This window comes from Dermacentor variabilis, chromosome 7, assembly GCF_050947875.1.
Source record: "Dermacentor variabilis isolate Ectoservices chromosome 7, ASM5094787v1, whole genome shotgun sequence".
Lineage (NCBI taxonomy): Eukaryota > Metazoa > Arthropoda > Arachnida > Ixodida > Ixodidae > Dermacentor > Dermacentor variabilis.
The window spans coordinates 157,865,739-157,887,123 of NC_134574.1; the positions used below are offsets into that span (position 1 = coordinate 157,865,739).

Here is a 21,385-nt window from a genome sequence, read left to right on the forward strand (position 1 = left end):
CTGCTGCACTGGACTGCCACATGTGAGGTTTTCATGCTCACTGAAACCACTGTGTGGTCAATTCACCATTTATCCGCACTCGAAGCACGACATGTACGTGGGTATATCAAATGCTTAAGTTAGTATATTGTCAGGCTTAACAGTTTTTTAATCACCTTTAGCAAGTAGTAGCACAATGTCACCACATGGGCCAGACTTGATCGAGCGACGTCCCGTACATGTGGCGGCACTATCACGTATTCCGCGCAGACAAAAAAAAAAAAAAAAAAACAGGAGAAGAAGAAAGACTTCCCTTCACTGTGTGTTCAGTTGGAAGGCAAGTTCAATGCAAGTGACCAAGTCTCTAAACGGCATGTTTCAGATTGTTTTTCATTTTTGAAGTGGCGAACAGCAACATGTCAACATAGTCGTTCATTAACAAGCATATGCACCGCAAGAGTGGCAGTTTTGCCTGCAGGGCGAAACAGCAACAGCAATAACAAGTTTAGAGTTGTGCTCCAGCTCCTCGGATGGTGTTCTAACCATAGGCGTGGCCGACAGGTTGGCGCAACACATCGTGCCAGGCAACTGCTGCGGTGCACCATATACATTGCACCTCGACCGATACACCAGGCGTCGATGAGGAGCGCTACAGCAACATCGCACTCAGATGGTGCACGGTTGATTAGCGACCATTGAAAGTATTTGATAGATTGACGTTTTGTCCGTTCCTCTCAAACCAGACCATGCACGTGACGGTGTGCACAATGGACTTCTGTCATTTTTGCAGTCAAGCACACCGTCCATTCTTGGGAGACCACTCCATGCATATACTGTCGATAGCGCAACAGCAGCGTGCCACAACGTGAATAAGCCGCAATAAACACACAGAGCAATACCCTTTATTACCGTCCAACATTCGAATGGCAGTGTCTCGCACAAACAACAAAGAAAACAAAAGTACAAAGTGTCGCTCCATAAAATGCGTGGATTTTTTGGATCAACCACAGTCTGGAGATTCTTTCTCGGGTAATGGAGCACTGAACATGTCCGCAAGCATGTGACTGGGCATCTCCGAGCCGCGGACCTTGATGGTGTAGCAGGCGTTCTCGACTTTGCGAACGCTCTGGAAGAGCGTCCACACCTTGCGGTTCATCTCTCGGCCAGCGGTGTTCCCGAAGCCGAGAAAACCCGTGTACATGTCACGAAGGAAACGGCACAGCACGAACGGTTCCTCCAGGTTACCCTGGCCGACCGCGTTGATGCACTTGCGCATCAGTTCGCCCGTCAGATCAGCGACGCCCAGCATGTAGTCCAGTGGTGTGATTTCCAGAGAAAACTTGCCAGGTGGCGATTGTGACGCGGGCTCGTCAGCCATCTCGCTCTCGGCTGCCTGCGTGAATGAAAATATTTATTTTGAATTTTGAGCGAACGACTCATTTTTATTTGACTCAGTCTGTGAACACCTCAAGGGTTCGCAGGCTTGAAGGCCTATAAGCAAATTAACAGAGGCTGAATGTGGCTTTTCTCCCATGCACGGTCGCAGCCAAATACTGGTGAAAATGTCACAAGTATGCTGCCGACTACGAAACTCGCTAAAAGCGGTGGGAAGGGGGGAGGGGGAGGGGGAGTCTACTCCAGGGGTGTATGGCGGGGCCGTGAGAGCCCTATGTTGAAAGCAATCTGCAATGCAGACAGTCTAGGTGCACCTGGGGCCGCAAGCTTCGTGCGTGCTACAGCACCTATACGTTTGCGCGTCATCTATGCTCGCAAAGCGAAATGTCACTATAACTTTTTTACTACTGCGGAAACCACGCACCTCTCTCTACACGTCATGCGAGGCAAACAGTGACAACATTGCAGACTGGATGCTAGAAGGAACACCATCGTCAGTGTCACCCGGTGACAAACCATCAGAAGTGTGCACACTAATTGGGGAGGCCCCCACAGAGGAGCGACACCTTCTTGCAGCCTCTCATTATTGTACCCTCGTGAAGCTTCGGAGCCAGCCGGCCACACAAACCGGAATTCCCGAGCGCATGCGCATTAGGCCAGTACGGACAAGCACTTCCAGCTCCTAAAGAAACGTACTTCGTTTTAATTATTAAATTGATCCTCAAAGAGTTAGGAGTGTATAGTCATGCACACAAGTACCTACCTCTGCCTGTTCAACATACACCAGGGCCTTGTGAATCTCATCCAAGTTGACCAGGTGGCCATCTTTGATGTAGTGAAAGTAGGTCACTGCTTCGACATACTCCTGAATACCTGCATGCAGGTAATGAACAATTACAGCACCCATTACATGCATGACATCTAAGCAATCCTGCTCCTCTTTCATTGATGCATTCTGTGAAATAGGATATTTAGAGGCTTCGTAAACTAACACTAGTCTCCATGCTTCGCTTCACCAACACTCAGCAGCACTGCAACACCTATGGGGTCAAGTCAGTCAACCAGAAAAGAGCGCCCGAAGAAGGGCTTGTTCAATATCCAGTGTCAGTCGACTTAGCATGCGATGCCCGTTTGAAGGAAGGATTAACCAAGAATTGGCGGCTGGTGGCAGCTGGAATTTGTGCCTGCCAGATGCCACAAATCTATTACTCAAGGAAATATATACATGGTCTTTGGAAATTGGCATAATAGGAGGAAGCTTTAGCTCAGGGTGAATACTGATGCCGCGCATTCAAATACATGTAAAATGCCTAAACGCTTTTAGGAGACACCCCCTGAACCAACTTGAATTAAATTTGTTGCATTTGTGAGAGAAAGCTAAATTCTAGAGACTGCAGGAAGCAGAATTTTCATTTTAAGGGTTGGATTCTTTTACAAAAATTGATGAAAATTGGTAACATAAAAATAAGTTGATGCACAAATTTACATATCTGCAACTACGCACCAAGAACAGATACCATAGTTCTGTAGACTGCACCAGTTATAGAATCTAAAGCGGAAAAGCTTTATATCCCCTTCAGGCGGCAATTATTTCTGTTGATATAAAACTTAATTTCACTGCATTCCTTACATTTTCGGAATTATAGAAAGCATACAGCTGCAGAATAGAATTTAGAAAGAAAGAAATTCAGTAATATCGAAATACAGCTTTTGAAGAAGCCTTGTAAACAACGTAACAAATTCACGTAAGATGTAAAATGACATATCAAATTTGGCCGCTTTGAATTATCTAATGGATGCTGTTTACAGAACCAGGATATCTGTTCTTGATGCAGAGCTAAGAATTTGTACACTTCGTGCTTCTTTTCTTTTTTTAATTTCGCATTTTTGAAAATTTTTGCAATAAAATTCATGCCCTAAATAGAAATTACGCTTCCAACAGTCACTAGAATTTAACTTTCTCTCTCAAATGCAACAAATTTCATTAAAATTGGCTCAGGGGTTATCTCAGAAAAACGTTTTTGCATTTTACATGTATTTAATAGGCCACGTCGGAGTTCGGCCTGAGCTAAAGCTTCCTCTTAGGAATCAACACCAAAAAGACCAAAACACTGCTGTTTCATGAAAAAAAAAAAAAGAAGTGACATTGTGCTAGGTTCTTCTACTATTCAAGTTGCCACCTCTGTTAAAACAGGCATGTTTTAATCATGACATGTCCTGCAAGACACATACCAATTTCACTGCTGGCTAGCTGTCGCGGGTTATTGGTCACGTGTACAATCCTACAACTTTCGCTTGGCACCAAAATTTTCATCTATAACAGCGTGCGTGTCACTCACCTCAATTACTACTTTCTTGTTAGGTCACTACCTCTTCCACGAATACTAACCCTTCGTTTGTTTTACAGAAAAAATACGCCCACTTTATTTGTGGCGTGAGCTTTCATTACCCATCGCAACCACACTTTGAAAAACTTGACACTGTGAATTTCCTTGCATTCTTTCTCTCTCTCTTGACACTCTGAAATTCAGATATTTTTAATTATCGGTTAGCTCTCACCAATACAAAGGAATGAAAACAAAACAAAGTTTCTATCTACTCCTGCAAATTTTGAGAGATACAACACCCGTAACCTGAAACAATGGCATTAGGCCCATACCTGTATAAATTATGGACAGCAAATGATCTGTCACATATTCCCTGGCTTGCTGAAGGTGCATAAAATCTAAACTGTTGATGAATGCACTCCTCCAGTGTAACATTTACATGCTGGAGTGATTCATAATACAGCCTTCCTATTTTACCTTCTCCTTGATCACGTGAACCCAATTTATGTCAAATTTATTTATTGTGTTAGAAGAATACTCTGTTCATTAGTTCTGCTGACAATGTCATGACAATGTTCATGTTTGTTTTGTTTTCATATAATCGCCTTCAGATATAGCTATCTCAATCTTTTTCTGTTTGCCGCTGTTGCTGCAGATGTGTCAGTTTCTGTCACCTTTTGCTTTGTACTGCATGCTGCCATTTTGATATGTCTTGGCTATTCGGACTAATCAAGTGACCGTTTTCAGTGACTTGTATTCAAATGTCATGGAATGTCGCGTTCTGACGCCATGTGCTTTGTTTTGGAAGATAAAGTTTGTGACTGATTGATAAAGGAAGAGGATATTTTTCAAATGCCCACATTGTTCGGTGCCACTTCTGGACACAGTATTTGCCCTCTTCACTTAGCATGAATCAAAAGCATGTGTCACCTGGGGCAATAGGGTATATGTGAAATACTGGAAGTAGGCTTTTGCATACCATTTGGTCGCCATACACAAGATGGCTGACTTTCCGCTCACAGCATCACTGGGCTGAGAGTAGGCTTGCAAACAGCGAGGACCTAGCCAGGAAGAGATTGTGGCAAGAACAGCTTTACCGCCTCGTGCCCTCCTGCTTTCATTGTTCCCACTTTTATTTGTTTTGTTTTTTCATTGTTCCCACTCATTGTTCCCATCGGTCACGTCTACCATGTTGTGTGGGTCAAACTAGGTGCATGAGGAAGTGCTACATTCAGAATTTTACATAACTATTGCCGATGGGCAAGAAATGAGGATTCTCTTGGCGGGAGGCATGGCACTTTCAATTTGTCTCGGGAAGGCAAAATGTCCACTGGGGAAACGACAAGAGTGCAGTGCAGTTGAACCATCGTCAGACAGATGGTGCCGCTATTCCTTCGGCCGAGAAAACTTTAATGTGTGGCACTTCCACGGAGGAAACAGAGCCCTTCCAATTTACTTCAGGTGAGGCAGGCAAGCACTGCAGCTATCTAAACGTTATCGAACAAAACACGCTGTGATATGCTGCTTCTGTATGTAATCCGAGTGGGAACAGGCGAGTGTACTTAAGTTTACGCACACGAGCAACAACTGTACGCCCATCAAGTTGCAGTCGCTATGGGCCGGGATTCGAACCCACGACCTTGTGCATGGCCCCAGAACACTATAGCAACAGGTGGAGCCGAAATGGTGCACCTCCAAGGTAAACTGCTTGTGCATAAATCGTGAGAAGAAGTGTTGTTCACCTCACGTGCTAAAGCAGGGGCAAAATTAGTGCGGGCAAATTGAGCATGTATGGCACATATACCTGGGGAAAATGCCCTCAGGTACAAGTAGTAGCTCTGTCCTCTCAGCTCCATTGCAATCTCTCTCAGTGTAAACATGCTGAGCTCGCAGAGCTTCTGGTCAGCTTCAGCGAGCACCTTGTCCTTTTGATCGTCTCTGTAAAAGAAAAATGCGGAAAAGCAAAATCTTCTTTGGCCAGATGCATAGAAACATGCTCTCTCGCACATACCAGGTGGTTTATCTTTTTATAGCATCAAGCATTTTTAAAAATTCTTTATAGAATCCCTGAACTGGATTGCTCAACGAAGCAGACATTACTTGTGCAATAAATCAAAATGTATAATTAACTAATTAGCAGTAACTGATTACTTTACAGCACATATTATGATTGACTGAGCAGGTTTTCATAGCATATCCACTTGGATTGAATTCTGAGAATCCTGCTGGTTTCAAGACGTTCTGTCAAAGTTGCAGCAAAAATGCACTACTGTTCTACATACATTTCTTTACCATTTTCAACCAAAGTGCCACCACTTCTTTCCCGCCAAAAACTGGTGTGACTGTGTTTCAGCAAAGCGGGCAAGTTCATCCATCAATACGCAACTTCGGTCTTTGGTGACATGGTGAAATTTGGAGTTATCTGGTGCCTCAGATGCGTGGGTCAGAAGCAAACCTTCCAAAGGCCTGCACCTCAACAACATAACATGCACAAAAGATTAACAACAGCCCCAACTCACCATCCAAGAACTGAGAAGCAGCAAAGTGTTCACAGGTCACAGTGACATTTTTTGACTCTGCAGTTGTAGATTTTGACTGCTTCAAAGACTCGTATAAATAAACTTGCTCTAAACGGGTATCCCTCTAGTGTCCTTTTACAATCAGTAGACTTCCAAGCACATGGCCGACAATGACAAGTAAAAGTTCACAGTTTATTTGCCACAGAAAATTCCATACCTTTTTTTTGCATCTTTACCAAACATTCATAAATCTTGAATAATTTTGCATTCATAAACTTTATGGAAATGTTTAGCAAGTTGGCAGGTATGCTTCTGTATTCTGGCATTTTCGTGATGTTAGTCTGCTTGCACAGAGGACCATGCCAGATTTCTTTTTGTGCTACAGCAAGAAACCGTACGATATCTGGTGAGTTTGCTTGACTTCTTCACAGGATCTATATTGTGCCAGAATTTCACTGTTGCAAAGAGCAAACCAGTTAGGAGGCTGTTGAACAATAAAGATATGCTCCACTTAACTGACCGCGGCAACTGTATTTCAGGAACAAAAATATGTGGCAGCATAACCATCAACAAGTTCTTAATAATCTTATGGAAGTGATGACCGATGCAATGGCAAGCGTTTTGCCATGGAGCGCACCTGCAAAAGTAGCAATGATAGGTGCATGCTTGCCGAGCGTCCTGCACTAGGACATCCCATATAGCTCGACGTAGCCCTTACTGTGTATCTGCTCCCAACACAAACAGAAATGTACACGCATGCTTTTGGGCAAGTGCCATGCAACTTGTGGTGTGTGTAATCTGATTACAGTAAGTGGTTCTAGCAATAGACAAGCTGATAAGCAGCAAGGGCTATGTCAGGCTGAACAGCTTAGCAGACTAAGTCTGAAAAGAACATTCCGTAAGCACACACCTACCCTTCCTAGTTTCATAACTGCTGCCATGGTGGTGTTGCGTTATATGGGTATGACACGGCGAACTTTTGATCACGATCGGTTCCTTTGGGCAAGCTGCGCGAAGGGGCCAATCGCGATCGAAAGTGGTCGTGTGACACCGGTATTGGACGCTCTTGTGATAAAATGTGACACTCGCCAAATACTTGGGGGAGCCGTACATCACATACACTCCGAAGCGCGCTTAAAGACGAGTCCGCCTGTTCATGAACCATCACAGAGCAACAGGTTTATCTGTCTCTCATTCCTCAAAATATTTAATCCGTGAGAGCAAACTTTTGGAGGCAAACTACCGAAGCACCAGCTTTGATCAAAGGGCTTTAGATCGCAAACTCTGCAGAAAGTCTTTGATGATACAACACGTGGGCTTCGTGGTGGCAATACTAACTTCATTATGCGATGAAGAAGGAAGATGATGCGCTTGCTCTCGATGGTCACATCGCGGCCCAGTTTCACGAGCCGTTCGTAACGGTCGTAGCGATCGTCCAGCTCCACTTGAAAAGCCCTGAACATCTTGACGACTGGCAGGGACTCGTCCACGTCGGACTGACGTTTATCCTCGGGCTTTCGCTGCTTGTTACGCGCGGACCAATGACCTCCCCTGTCATGGCCTCTGTCATGTCCTGCAAAAAGACGGGCGGCACTCAGTGTTTCTTCGCATAGCTATAGGAACCACAAGTTGGGCTCAAACTAGCACATTCTTTTCCTCGCCGGGAAGCACTGACTGCTATTTCAAAGCCACAACAGAGTCTTTTCCTCGGCGATTTCTTTGGACTTTGCCTATCGATAGCAAGATTAATTCTGTAGATAACATTCTACATCGATACCGCAAATAACGGTGAGTTGAAAGCGAAATGAGTTGTTCTTGACTGCAAGTCCGGAAGCGAATACAAGCTTAGGGCGCGTTCTTCGTGCCTCATGCCAGCGGTTGAACGCTTCAACACTACGACCTAAGTCGACATATACTGCAGTCAGCCGAAAATAACAGGACGCATGTCGCCTAGCGACAAGATAAGTTGGGACAGCTAACTGAGGTATCCGATACCTGTTTCTCCTCGGCAAATATGTGAACTTTTGCGAATGGTAGTTCAACGTATCGAGTGAACGCGCGAGTCGTGAACGCCGAATGAAACGGCAAAGACGGACGCATCAACATTTTCTTTTCTTTTTCAGACACCGTTCGCGAGAACAAGCAGACGGTGCACTTGCCTCTATTGTAATGACCCTTGTCGTGAGTCCTGCCTTCTCCTGTCATAATTCAATTTAATGGAAAATTATGTCCTACAAACGTTAAACTACGCGTGCACAATCACACAACACGACTGCTGTCTTGTCAAAGCGGTAGCGGTGACGTCAAAACAAATGAAGGATTGTGTTTTGCTATTCTGACGGGTGGGTATTCGAAACCATGCGAAATACAGAGATATGGCTTTCGCTGTTAGAAAAGCTGAATAGAAACACGCATAGCTGCGCTATGAAATAATATATACTGTATAGCTAATGATTATATTAAGAAAATCTTAATTCTGCTGATTATGTGGCCGCTGATACCCTGACATGCCCTGACCACAGAACACTCTGACGTGCGATTTGATGCAAGCCACCGGTCAATCCATGGCGCTAAAAGCAACTAAAAAATCGAAAAGCGCTAGCGCTGGTTGTTATCAGGTGCGTAAAAGTGTAGCAGTGTGATTGGTCACTCGTTGCCTCTTACGATACTGTTGTCATGAGCGATAAGAGAGCGATCGCCATGCAATCAGTACAATGCAAATAGTTGTCTGCACTTTGTGGGAATGTCACGCTCTCCAAGGGCTGCCCAGCACCGCTGTGTCAACAAATGCCTTCGCTATGGAAGGATAATGCGGAGATAACACGAACTATAGGCGCATAGGCTTCAGACAGTCTATTGAATAACTTGATGGTCCCGCGATTATCAATTGCAATATTAAATGGTTGGCTGTTGAGACGGCGGAGTGTACCAAGGTGGGAATTCATGTCACGACGTGTGTATTTTGCTCATATATCTGTGTACCACGCGGTTCAATAGCTCGCAAATGTGCCCGTCCTCGATGAGCAACACCTGCATTTCACCGTTTCATTGCTTCATGCCAACGGCATATTAATTGATCACTCGCAAACTCGGCTCAAACGGCGGTGCAGTGCGTGCGCCTGCTGCTGCACTCGCGCGCCCATGCACCAACAGCTGTCATATGCGAAACCAACAGATGTGTACAGTGGATACTTCTGCTATACGATTGTCTTATTGGCCTAAACGGAGCGCCTGTTTTCAGTTTTTGTTTTTTCTTGCTCCGATTTCTTAAAAGCGATTTTGGTGGATACAGCATGCGCCTTAAATAGATATGCCATGCTCGCGCGAGATCAGCCGGTGTCGCGCGCATTGACAGGACACAAGTGTTCGATATTTGTGCGCGTGTATTTCACATAACTTTCATCTGACGTTCGGTGATTCGTAGACGTGAGTCATGGGGCCGTTTCTGCGGCGATGTCCTGCTACCCTGCTGCTGCTGCTGCTGCTGTTACTCGCGGTCAACGTCTGCGCGGCGCCCCGGCGTCCGAACATCGTAGTGCTTCTCGCCGACGACCTCGGTTACGGTGACGTGGGCTGCTTCGGCAACAACACTATATCCACGCCGAACATAGACAGGTATCTATGACTGCGAAGGGCTAGTGTCACTTATATATCAAGACTGTTTCGATACCCGAAGTAATGATACTTTACAAAAAATGCAAAGAAAAAAGTCAGTAACCTGTGGTATGCAGCATTTTTAAAATATTAAAGGTAGTTAAACACCGATAAAGCCATCTTCAATGTCAGCCGTGGTCATCATGCATCTTGCAGAATCTGATGGAACCATTTTGCATACAATGTTCTTGATACTAATGTTGCTAGGTGTTAGATAACAGGTGGCTTACAAGTGTTTGTGCATTCGTCACAACTCACTATATGCAGCTTTGGGACATTAAGCCCTGCACTTTTGTTTTACAGCAATTCTTCATCTTGCCTTTTTCATTGCTTACCGACCCACAATCTCTTCTCCATTTTGCTTGCACAGCAGATGGACTGGTGAGGTCAACCAATCAGACGTGCAAGCACAATTTCACACCATTTTGATTTTGGCCCTTTGAGGATCTTGTTTATATATAGTGTTAAAAAGATCTCACATATAGTGTTAATAGTGTAAAGTCCTTTGTAACTTCATGCTGCATTTGAGTGGATGACAATTTTCCCTTTCATGAACCATTTCCAGCTTGCCTGATTCCACAGAATTAATTCGGTGTCCCTGTGCTTCGATCTGTCGATTAATTCACTCCCACGCTGCAGTGCGCTAGCCTTCTGGTTGGCTCAGATGGTAGAGCCACCGCCTCGGAAAGGCGTTGGTCCTGGGTTCGAATTCCAAATCAGAACGAATTTTTCTTCAACTGCGAAACTTTTTTTTCCAGTCCTTGTTTCTTGCACTCTTTTCCACTACAAGATTCCATACCAACTAGTCCATACCAACACCCTCTTGCAAGACTGGCAGTGGCAAAGTCATTGAAAAGGCCACTGTGATCGGAAAACAATGTGTAGGTTGTTGATCTCTGCTGTGTCATGTTTTTTAATGTTTTATTGACATTATGTAATAAAAGTTGACGCCTTTAGGTGGCACTGGCTACCCCTTGTCACTTGGCGAACAAAAATATTGTCACAAAATTTGTGAGAGAGCATGGCACAGGAGTACCACAAAAAAGAGTCAGTCAGCAATATGCATCTTCTTGTGTGCCATGTCTAAAGGTGAATAATTGTTAAAAAAGTTTGTATGTATTCCTCAACAGGCCTGTGCCCGGGGCAAGGTAAAAAATAAATCCTGTATGTGCCATTTCCCCTTCTCCTCTGTATGGTATCCATTTGATTTTACAAATGTTCGAATTCGTAGGCGCGTTATTGTGACGTAAAACATCTGCACTCTAGCAAGTTCATACTTTCTGCCTTGTCTTCATTTGCTGCAGGCTGGCGCAAAATGGAGCCGTGCTGACTCAGCACACGGCAGCCGCAGCCGTTTGTACTCCAAGCAGAGCAGCCCTGCTGACGGGCAGGTACCCTGTGCGCTCAGGCAAGTGCCTGTTTCAGAAGGGTCGTTTGGCAGTCCAATCAGCGTCTATCCCCAGGTGCAAAGTGCACTTACACATAGCTTGTTTTGTGACGCTTACGCTAGTGAAGGAACCAGTTGAAATATGACACAGGTGGGAAGCTCAAACTGCTAAAAAGCAACACAGACATGGTTGAAACGATCGCCTGCTCTGTACTGTTACCTTCTGACATTTGTCTGAACCAAGAAGGTACGGTTAACTATAGCGATTTGTTTTGTTTCTGGTTTCACCACTTTTTCATGACGTCAGCACAACTTTGACACATAAACATAGTTTAGGCCCTACACAGTTGTTGGCAATGCAGCTTGTAGTGGTTCTACAACAAGAAACATTCTATCTTGTACCTTGCCGTTTGTGCCTAAGTTGCCCACGATAGTAGCTACAGTTACTGAGTGGTCAAAGATGATTGTGGTTCCCTGAATGCCCTAAGGACAGTTGAATGCATGGCTCTGTGCAAGGTTGTCTTGCTGTTCAAAGATGCCCAGTGTTCAGCAGTGCTTGCATGACCATATGCATTATAAGGCACTACATATGGGAGGCACACGATCACCCATTGTGTTAAATCATGTGCATTGAGCATCACTTCACATTTCCCTCTATTTCCTACTCCTATGACCACTGGTTCCACCTGCAGTGTAGGTCTCTGAATTTATTTCCTTTGGGTTCCAGGCATGGAAAGCTACTTTAAGAACAAGGTGTTTATAATAGTCGCAGCAAGTGGTGGGCTACCTGCAAATGAGACGACGTTTGCCAAGGTTCTTCAACAGCAAGGTTACTCTACAGGGTACATAGGTGAGAACCTTCTTTCTACAAGTGGCTTACTTCTGAGTGGCAAATGAATCAGTGCTAGGCGTGTTGAAGGTGCACAGTGGTCTATTACAGTTACAGAATGGGTACCAATGGTAGGGAAGCACAGTTGAAGAAGGCAGAGAATTAGGTGGTGTGATGAAGCTAGGAATATTTCAAGCACAACTTGTGTACTTAGCAAGACGGGGGTAATTGCAGATCACTGGGAGATGCCTACATCATGAAGTGGATGTAAATAGGCAGATTATGTTTTTGATGATGATGATGATGTGAATTTGCATAGGCTTTGTCAAGCTGGCTTCAAACACCTTGGTGATATGGAAATTGATCACATTCAACAAGTATTACATCATAATTGCAACAAGTTGCAACTCTCCTCCCATAAACAGCCAGAAACATACAAACAGCAAAGTGGGGGGAATGGAGCCTAAGAAAGCTTCAAAAGCAATTGGCTTGTTTTTATGTGTTCACACAAAAGCTCCTGAGCTGAAGTTTCCTCATAACCGTAAGTTTCTTAGATGATTTTTAGTGGTGTTACCTGCTATAGGGGGTTGGCTCAGTGGCTACAGTGTTCTGCTGCTGAACAAGAGGTCATTGGTGTGAGTCCTGGCTGCCAAAGCCACATTCCAATGGGAAGGAATACAAGAATGCTTGTGTATTTAGATTTAGGTGCATACTGAGAAACCCCAGATGGTCAGAATGAACCCACAACTTTCCACTACGGCATCTCTAAATACATTAAATTCCATAATTTCATTTTGATTTTATACCTAATGCTGGTAACTAATGCCGCAGGCAAGTGGCACCTGGGCTTGTACTGCATGTCCAAGAAGGACCCCTGCCACCACCCGCTGCGTCACGGTTTCGACTACTTCTACGGACTACCCCTGACGAACCTCAAGGACTTCGGCACTAACAGCGGCAGCGTGGTCACTACATATGTTCCCAACCTCTTCCGCTTCTGCTACACCGCTATGGCGCTCAGCGCCGCTTTCTCCTACCTGCTCCTCCGAAGCGGAAGACCAGTCCTTGCATCGTTTGTGTTCGCCCTCTTCTTCCTCGACCCTGCCGCACTTATTTTCTTCATCAAGAACATCCGAACACTCAACGGTGTGGTTATGCGCAATTTCGACATAGTTGAGCAGCCCATTCGGCTGCCGGGCATGACGCAGAGACTTGTCGCCGAGTCCCAGCAGTTCGTGCGCTCTGCAGTCGCAGAAGGGAAGCCCTTCCTACTCTTCCTCTCCTTCGTCCACGTGCACACGGCACTGTTCTCGCACCCGTTCTTTGCCGGCAAGAGCGTGCACGGCCGTTACGGTGACAACGTTGAGGAGCTGGACTGGGCCATTGGCAAGGTGAGGCCACCTTTTGATGTCATAGGTGACGATCGCCTACAAAAAATTATCATTGAAAGAATAGTAACCCTGTATTGAAATGGGTACCATTGTTCAGGCATGACTGTTTATGGACACAGTAAAGGTGCGATGGGTGCAAAATGCGAAGACACCCGTGTACTCGGAGTACTCAGACACCTGCGTACTCGGAAGAGCCTCCAAGTGACCCAAATTTCCGGAGCCCCCACTACAGTGTACTACATAATCAGATCGTGGTTTTGGCACATAAAGCCCCATAATTTAATTTTTTTTAATAAAAAAATTTAAAGCCTACTTATCACGTATGAAAACGTAGAGATGTCTTTATAGTAAGCTGTGTAACTGTATGGGCCAGTTTCTCTCCCTTTTACCATAGAGTTAGCTACAAAAAAAAAAAAAAAGAACAGACAAAAAGAAAAACAATGCAGATTCAAGGCACTGTCGGAAAACTAAATGATGCAGAGCCTGTTTGAGTTAGCGAGGTGTAGCAGCACTAACGGATGACACGAGCATGGCCTTGTCGCCTGTAGCTGTCTGCGTCACGAGGTCAGAGGCGACGCTTGATGCTTGCTGAGAGAGAATATTGATGACAGCTGTAAGCACAGAGAAAAACGACAGTTAACACATTTGAGGTTTCACACCCCTTTTGTCACAGTGGCGCGTCCCTTCTGAAGGATCGGCCAAAGATGGGCACATATTTAGTGGCACAAACCCAGTGCCGAAATTGTCTGTTTGGGCGCATATCTAGCGGCACCGTACACAGTGACCCAAGTTGCCTACTAGGCAAGACAGCAGGCAGAACATAACCAGCATATATCCGGCAAGCAAAGGACGAGGTAGGCCAAGCCCTAGGGAAGAGGCAAAGAAAGAATTGCTTTAACATCTGGTGCTAGTGTCTATGGGAACTGCTAGCATGGCACTTCAGCCAGCAAGAAAATGATTTAACCAGTTTTAACAATTCATTAGATTATAACAATGAGTAGCCGATGCACCTTCAACTTTTACATGTGTTCTATGGTAAAGTGAATCGCTTACTACAGCGCTCCCATGCCGCGTTATTGGTTATAGCAATTAAACCTGGCTACTGGGTGTGTGCGCTGAAAAGAATAAGAATGCAAAATCCTTAGAAAGAAACGAAAAATGTGAGCTGCTGCATTCACCCGCATGCCCCACACCCACCCTTGTTCCATGCACTCGACATGGCATGCCATCTCATTGCCCTACACATCGCGGGCCTCCCGCCCCCTTCTCTCTTCCACCCCTCCGACGTTGGTGCAGCCGACTTGTGTATCAGAGGGGCAAAACGGAGAAGTGTTGGAACCCCACTGAGTTCCAACACTTGTCTGTTGCTAGAACAGCATTTGAACTGTTGCTAGTGCCATTCTGAAACGATATCGGCTGCCCCGTTTCACGCAGGTTACAGAACTGTTGCAGGAGACGGGCCAGGCAAACAACACTTTTGTCTACTTCACTTCTGACAATGGCGGCCACATCCAAGAGGTTGGAATAAATGGCGAGAGGGAAGGTGGCCACAATGGCATCTTCAGAGGTACCAGTCCACCATTGAAATCATACCTTATGTTCACGTCCATAAAGCTTACCAAAAATTCAAGAAATATGTGCAAAGTGTACGTGCAGTTTAAACTCAAGTTTTACCCTCTGGTGTAGCTTCAGGGAAATGTGCAATGCGTTGCCATAAAGCCATACAGTGCTTTGACAGAGCAGCAGTAAAAGCCGCGATGACCGATTCGTGAGCTCTGTTTATCTACTCATAGCTCTGCCATCTTGTCTTTTGTAAAGGCTGGGAGAAATTGTCATATTTGCCTGTGTTATACGTTCAAGTTACAAGTAGGAAACTAGGGTATTGTTGCCATTCCCTCCATGTACCTGCATTCGCGGCCTGTTAAAGAGTAAGTTTGAGCTCGCGCCCAGCTTTAGTTTTTCTTCAGCTTACAGGTCAGTGCAAACATTAAGTATAAATTGCTTTTGCAGGTATAATTTATCGGGGCTACACTTTTGGAGGACACAAAATAGGCTTCAGACAAAAGGCTTCATAAAGTAGTAGAAACCCTAAGGCACAAGTAAAATTTTGTGCAGGCATATACGACCCACAGTAGACTTCGCTAAACAGTGTAACTTGCTACTGAAAACGAAATTTTGCATGACTAGGCATCTCACAGGCACATATGATGCGCAAGAGAGGCTTAAGCAAGAGGCGTCACAAGTGTAAGTTGCAGAGAGAAAGTTCAATTCTGGCTATTGAGTAGAGTAGAGTTCCCATTTCACAATCAAGGTCTGTATTCACGAAACTTCTCTTGTATTACAAAAGAGTGTTTCTTCATTTTTACACAGAACTTTTGATCATTGGGTGGAATTTGAGCATCTACTGTTGGCTTGCTGATGAGACTATCACCATAGTGAATGCCTATTGTAGGTGACACTTATGTAAGTGAAGTCATGTGAAGATGTGCCCAGGTGACTGGCAACTTTTCCTTTCAAACACGTTTCCTTCTTCGCAATGCAGGCGGAAAGACCATGGGAGGGTGGGAAGGGGGAATACGCGTGCCCACAGTGGTTTCCTGGCCGGAACGCATTCCCCGTGGCCACAAGATTGAGGTGTCAACAAGCCAGCTCGACATGCTGCCCACGCTGCTGGCACTGGCTGGGGCAGAGCCTCCTCGGGATCGCATCATAGATGGCAGCAACATACTCCCGCTGCTCCGCAATGAGTCCGCAGCTCACTCGCACGAGTTCCTTTTCCACTACTGCGGCATTCATATCCACGCTGTCCGCTACATGCCTCGGGATGGTGAGTGCATGTGGTTTCTGGCAGTTAACCACAGGGAGCTCGCATGGCAGAAAGTTTCAAGTCACGAACAGCAGCTCATCGATATGATCAAAAGAAAAAGCATACCAGGTTACTGCTTTCAATGGAAATAGACTTATTAAAGAGCTCCCCTTGTAAATATCTCAATTATGTCACACCAGCTAAATTATTCGGAAGAGGCAGGCGTTACTTGCGAGAAAGATTGCTGGGTGACTTTAGCCAAATAACAATGTTTCATTTATTAATAAATTTGTAATAAATAACTTAAGAGCACATGCCTATTACAGATCTGATGCAAATAGCAATGAAGTAGTAATAATAAATTTAACAGGAATCCTGTGCTTAGCACCAGTTTTGAGAAATACATCCTCAAAATGGCGAAAAGGCATTAATGTTCCAGTTAACATTTATTAGCATTCTATTTTCTATGGTGCTGATAAGTGCCACTTAATAATGGTGACATCGATGTTTCCTGCCTGAGTGGCTCCTTATAATTTTCTCTTTTTACACTGGGTTGTTTGTGAATCTGGTTCTTTTTAAAGGCCCTCTTCTCACTTTGGATTTCATTTGGGAACTGAAATGTCCAGGAGCCATAGGGCTGAAGGCAAACAAGTATGTCCGACAAGGTCCAGGGACCATTTGACGAGTACAGCATTACAAAGTACAAAAAAGGGCAAAGTTACCACACTTGAAGCATTGAACCAGGGCAGAATATGACAGAGGCAGAAATAATGTCCATAACAGTTTGCTGTGGGACATACACTCACTGGAACAAATGTTTCTCAAGCAAAAAAACTAAAGGCAGTCCACATAGAGCTGAGAGAAAGGACTCGCAATATCAAGTTCAGGTTTCTCTTGCAACATGGTGCTGCTGACATATGTGCTGTTGCTCATCAATTGCTGGCATTGACGAACTTGCGCTGGCAAGGCGTAGATACAACAACCCTTGGTGACGGCCCTGTGTTTGCTGGAGTGCGATATTGTGGCGTGATTTAGTAGTTCTGAACTTCACGTTACAGCGCAAACACCTAAGACGAACCACAAAAAGATACACACGACACACACTGTGTGTCTATCTTTTTGTGGTTCGTCTTAGGTGTTTGCGCTGTAACGTTAAGTTCAGAATTATGTACCTACTAGGCCCAAATGAAGTTTTAGTGATCTAGTAGGCTCTTCACATATGACGACTGTTGCCTCCGCAATTTTGTTTGATACTTTTTTGCGTTTTTCTGCATTTATCTGCGCAATTACACACGACACAAACCAGAGCAAACTCTTTTTTTTTTTTTTAATTTTATGACTGCTCTCATGTCTGCATTTATAATTCATTGTAAGGTTTGTTACAGCACAACACAAGACGCGGACAAAAGGAAGGAATAAAAACACGACCCGGCACTGACTCCCAAATGATATTTGACTCTCAACTGAAAAAAAAAAACAAAAAAAAGATTAGTTGCGAGTCAGCGCCAGGTTGTTTGATTCCTTCCTTTTGTCTCCTTTTGTCTGTGTCTTGTGTTGTGCTGTTACGAACCTTACAATGAATCCTAACCAACTGGCCCAACTTGCTGTCTTGATCTGCATTTATGCACTGACGCGAGAGCTTTGAAGCACTTTGTTTGCAAGTAAAATGACCATCTTTATTACTTCACATGTGTGACTGATTGATGCAGGTTCTGGAGTGTGGAAGGTGCACTTCATGAGTCCTGACCCCACCCTCTGCACGTACGTCTGCCACTGCTATGGACATTATGTGCTGCGGCATGACCCACCGCTTGTCTATCACTTGAGCTCCGACCCGTCCGAGTCACGGTCGCTTGGCGAACGCGACGATCCTCGCGTTCCACGGGTGGTGGAGGCTGCCAGGGCAGCAGTGGCGAAGCACAAGGCGTCAATGCAGGGCGTACCGCAGCAGTTCGACTTTCTCAACTCAGTCTGGCGTCCGTGGTTGCAGCCCTGCTGCAGCTATCCATTCTGCTCCTGCCAAGAGAACTTCACGCTCACAGCTTCCTTATGAGCCAAGCTCACGGCAACGCATAGGTGACCTGTACAAATTCGTGTAGTGTAGACTCCAAGCGTGTGGGTGACATCAGTGCACCACAGGAGGGGGATATATTTTTAAAATTTTATGACTGCTCTCATGTCTGTATTTATGCACTGACGCAAGAGCTTTGAAGCACTTTCTACCACTGTCCCTGGACGACTGGCAGCTATGGTGGCAAAAAGTGCTGGGAAATTTACACGGAGCAAGTGCACTTTTTTTGAGGTGCAAATGTTATCCTCATATCTTGTTTCTGGTATTGATAATTGTTAAAAGTGAAGCTTTGTTGTTAGCACTTTTTGGTTGTTGTTATACCTGTTTTTGTGGTATCTGAATGGTGTCGAAGAGACACCATATACATGATATGTAGCGCAATCATATGTTGCTAAACTCTGCATTAACATAAAATTGCTGATATGAGGAACATCCTCGATAGCTATCAAAACACGTTTTGATTTGTGGCTTTCCAGAATATTGCTGCGCCAATGTATTTGAGCATAGGAATCTCTCTTACTAAACAATGTTGTATCAATCCTGTGAGGCTCTCCGTGATATCAATGCCTCTCAAGCTGAACACAAAGTGACAGCTGCAGAGGGTGTTGAAGCTGTATGCGACAATGTTATTTGCATAGGTAACCACTATGTGGTTTTAAGCAGCAATGGCATGGAATGTATTTCCAACATATTTTCAGCGTTGAGTTAGGATGCCTGTTTCACACCACGCAATACATAAGCTGTATTCAGGGCTGTATCTTGTTTTATCTATTTATAACTTAAAGTGGAAACCGCACAGAGTGCAAGACAGTGTAAGCATTACATGGTAGAGAATAGGTGTATTTCCGTGTTGTCAAGGGCGCAGACATGCGAGAGATGGGCCATGCTTTCCTGACCCTTGTGCGCATGTGTGAGTTAACAGAAACACCTGGGGACTGTGCCTAGGTACTGCAGAGGAGGATGTGCCCGGTTTATCCCTGGCGGAGATGCACTACGCAACCACAGATAAATACTCTAGAATACGCTCCACTCGTAGTTTCATGGCCTAGTAGTCACAGCACTGCACTCACGATTGGGAGGTCTGACATTCAAATTGCATACTCTGTTTTTTATTCTTTTTCGTTTTATACGTATCGTTATATCATTTTCCCATTTGACTTCTGCAGTAGTTGTCTGTGACCTATGCTTCACCACCAGGCCTGACACGGAGGGTTCCTGCTAAAGGGAGTAAAACGACCCGGCGCGAAGTGTGTGTTTGAGTGTGCCTCTAGTGATCGCAGACCAATGAATAATGGTACATTGCTAGTATGGGTGTGTTGTATTGTATGCTTCGCCATTGCAGAAGCTGTGTTGGCCGCCGCAATCTCACCTGGACGCAAATGCCAGTTCTGGCGTAGTGTGCATTGCCATCAGCTAGGGAAGAATGGAGCAAAGCGCATCCCCCTAGCCGAAGTCCCCAGATTTCTCTCTCACAACTCATACGTGCGCACAATTGTCAGGAAAAGGCGGCGCAACTCTCACATGTTTGCACTCTTGACAAAATGGAAATACGCTGAGAATAGATGCAATTGCGCCTTTCTGAAAGTGCAAAACTATGTGGTTGTTTTTGTTTTACCCGTTTTTAATACTGTTGTCACATGGGCACATTTGATTGCCACTGAGCGTGATCATCATAGAATTTCTGAATCAATGGGCATCTTTGCGCAGGCTGTGTGAAGGAGCCAACTGTGATTGAGAGAGAATTTCTAACCTTGTCATTGTCTTCATTTCATGCTCGTTAATACTTTTCTATGAATACAAACCAACCAGCCCATCAAGGAGCAACTGCTTACCTAGTCTGTACACAACCACAGTGCAAACGATTAATGTGGCAAATACAAACACACACACACAAACACACACACAGTGTTGTTCCACCAGTATTGTTTCTTTTGCCCATTCCACTTAGAAAAGAAAAAGTATGTTTCTGGCTCGATACTCTAGTCCGGAATGGCTGTAGTTACAGGGACCATCTGCCTTTCTCACATAACTGCTCACAAAACACTTGTTGTAGGTACGACCTCACTCCGTGGGTATCCTTTATTTCCACACTGCCTGGTTGCTGCAAATGTTATGTTTGGTTACACATTATTTTGTGATTTTATAATAAACATTTATTTTACTGCATGTGCCCAGGACTGTCTGTTTTAATATATGGTATAAGTATCCTACAAGTGGTAGAGCATGCGCTTTCCAAGTGGGACAGTAGAATTACTGAAGGGTGGTGCAGCGCTAGGAAAAGTACGGAACAAAATAGGGAAGGACATTTGCAACTTTGCTCTTTCCTTGTTTTGTCTTTTTTCAGTAACAATTAATACTATAGTACAACTAACTAGCCCAAATGTCTGTAGCATTAGTGCCCTTAGTGGTGTTTCAGATTATCACTGTTCTCGGTAGTTGCCAGTACTATACACTGACTATCCAAAATGTCCATAGCATGGGTACCTTTAGAGTGGTTATAAATCCTTGTAGCTGTTCACAGCGGTTGCCAGTGTACTACCATATACCGACTAGCCCAAATGTCTGTAGCAGCAGCACCCTTAGAAGCTCTGTAGATCCTTGTATGACTATTCTCAGTGGTTGCTTAATTAGCCAGAAAAACCTTGTACTCCTGCATGTTTGAACAGAGAGACGTCCGAGCTGGCCCCAGCGCTAAACTTTCCTCCAGCAGGTGCACCCTCTTCGCTGGGACATTATCATCCGGTGAAGACTTGTCACAGTGACTCAACATCTATGGCGTTCTGCTGAGCACAAGGTTGCCGGATTGATTTCTGGCCATGGGGGTCGCATTTCGATAGAGGTGAAATGAAAGAAAAAGCTTCTGTATTTAGGTTTAATTTGGTAAACTTAGGTTAATTAGTTGGTTAATTACCTTCTGTGTAAGGTGGGTGGTCAATGTCAACAGGTGGTCAATCTTAACTAGCAGCCCTCCACTATGGTGTCCCTCGTAGTCCTAATGTTGCATTTCGGTAATGAAGGCCAACTGCA

At 44.7% G+C, this 21,385-nt stretch overlaps 2 protein-coding genes across 4 annotated transcripts; one reads left to right on the plus strand and one right to left on the minus strand.

Moving 5' to 3' along the window:
- Positions 1-863: 863 nt before the first annotated feature.
- LOC142588261 (translin-associated protein X-like) lies at positions 864-8,632 on the minus strand. Of its 2 annotated transcripts, none has more exons than XM_075699831.1 (5): positions 8,380-8,632; positions 7,559-7,793; positions 5,506-5,639; positions 2,138-2,247; positions 864-1,372 (listed from the first exon to the last, which is right to left on the minus strand). In XM_075699831.1, the coding sequence occupies exons 1-5, from the start codon at positions 8,423-8,425 to the stop codon at positions 980-982; spliced, it is 918 nt and encodes a 305-aa protein (XP_075555946.1). In that variant the 5' UTR covers positions 8,426-8,632; the 3' UTR covers positions 864-979. The 2 variants fall into 2 exon arrangements, with proteins under 2 accessions (XP_075555946.1, XP_075555947.1); XM_075699832.1 differs by lacking the exon at positions 8,380-8,632 and adding an exon at positions 8,216-8,321.
- An 86-nt stretch (positions 8,633-8,718) lies between these two features.
- Positions 8,719-20,528, plus strand: LOC142588260 (steryl-sulfatase-like). Of its 2 annotated transcripts, none has more exons than XM_075699829.1 (8): positions 8,719-8,838; positions 9,645-9,835; positions 11,179-11,282; positions 11,989-12,111; positions 12,922-13,481; positions 14,916-15,048; positions 16,024-16,308; positions 17,997-20,528. In XM_075699829.1, the coding sequence occupies exons 2-8, from the start codon at positions 9,654-9,656 to the stop codon at positions 18,338-18,340; spliced, it is 1,731 nt and encodes a 576-aa protein (XP_075555944.1). In that variant the 5' UTR covers positions 8,719-8,838; positions 9,645-9,653; the 3' UTR covers positions 18,341-20,528. The 2 variants fall into 2 exon arrangements, with proteins under 2 accessions (XP_075555944.1, XP_075555945.1); XM_075699830.1 differs by lacking the exon at positions 8,719-8,838 and adding an exon at positions 8,886-9,153.
- Positions 20,529-21,385: the final 857 nt, after the last annotated feature.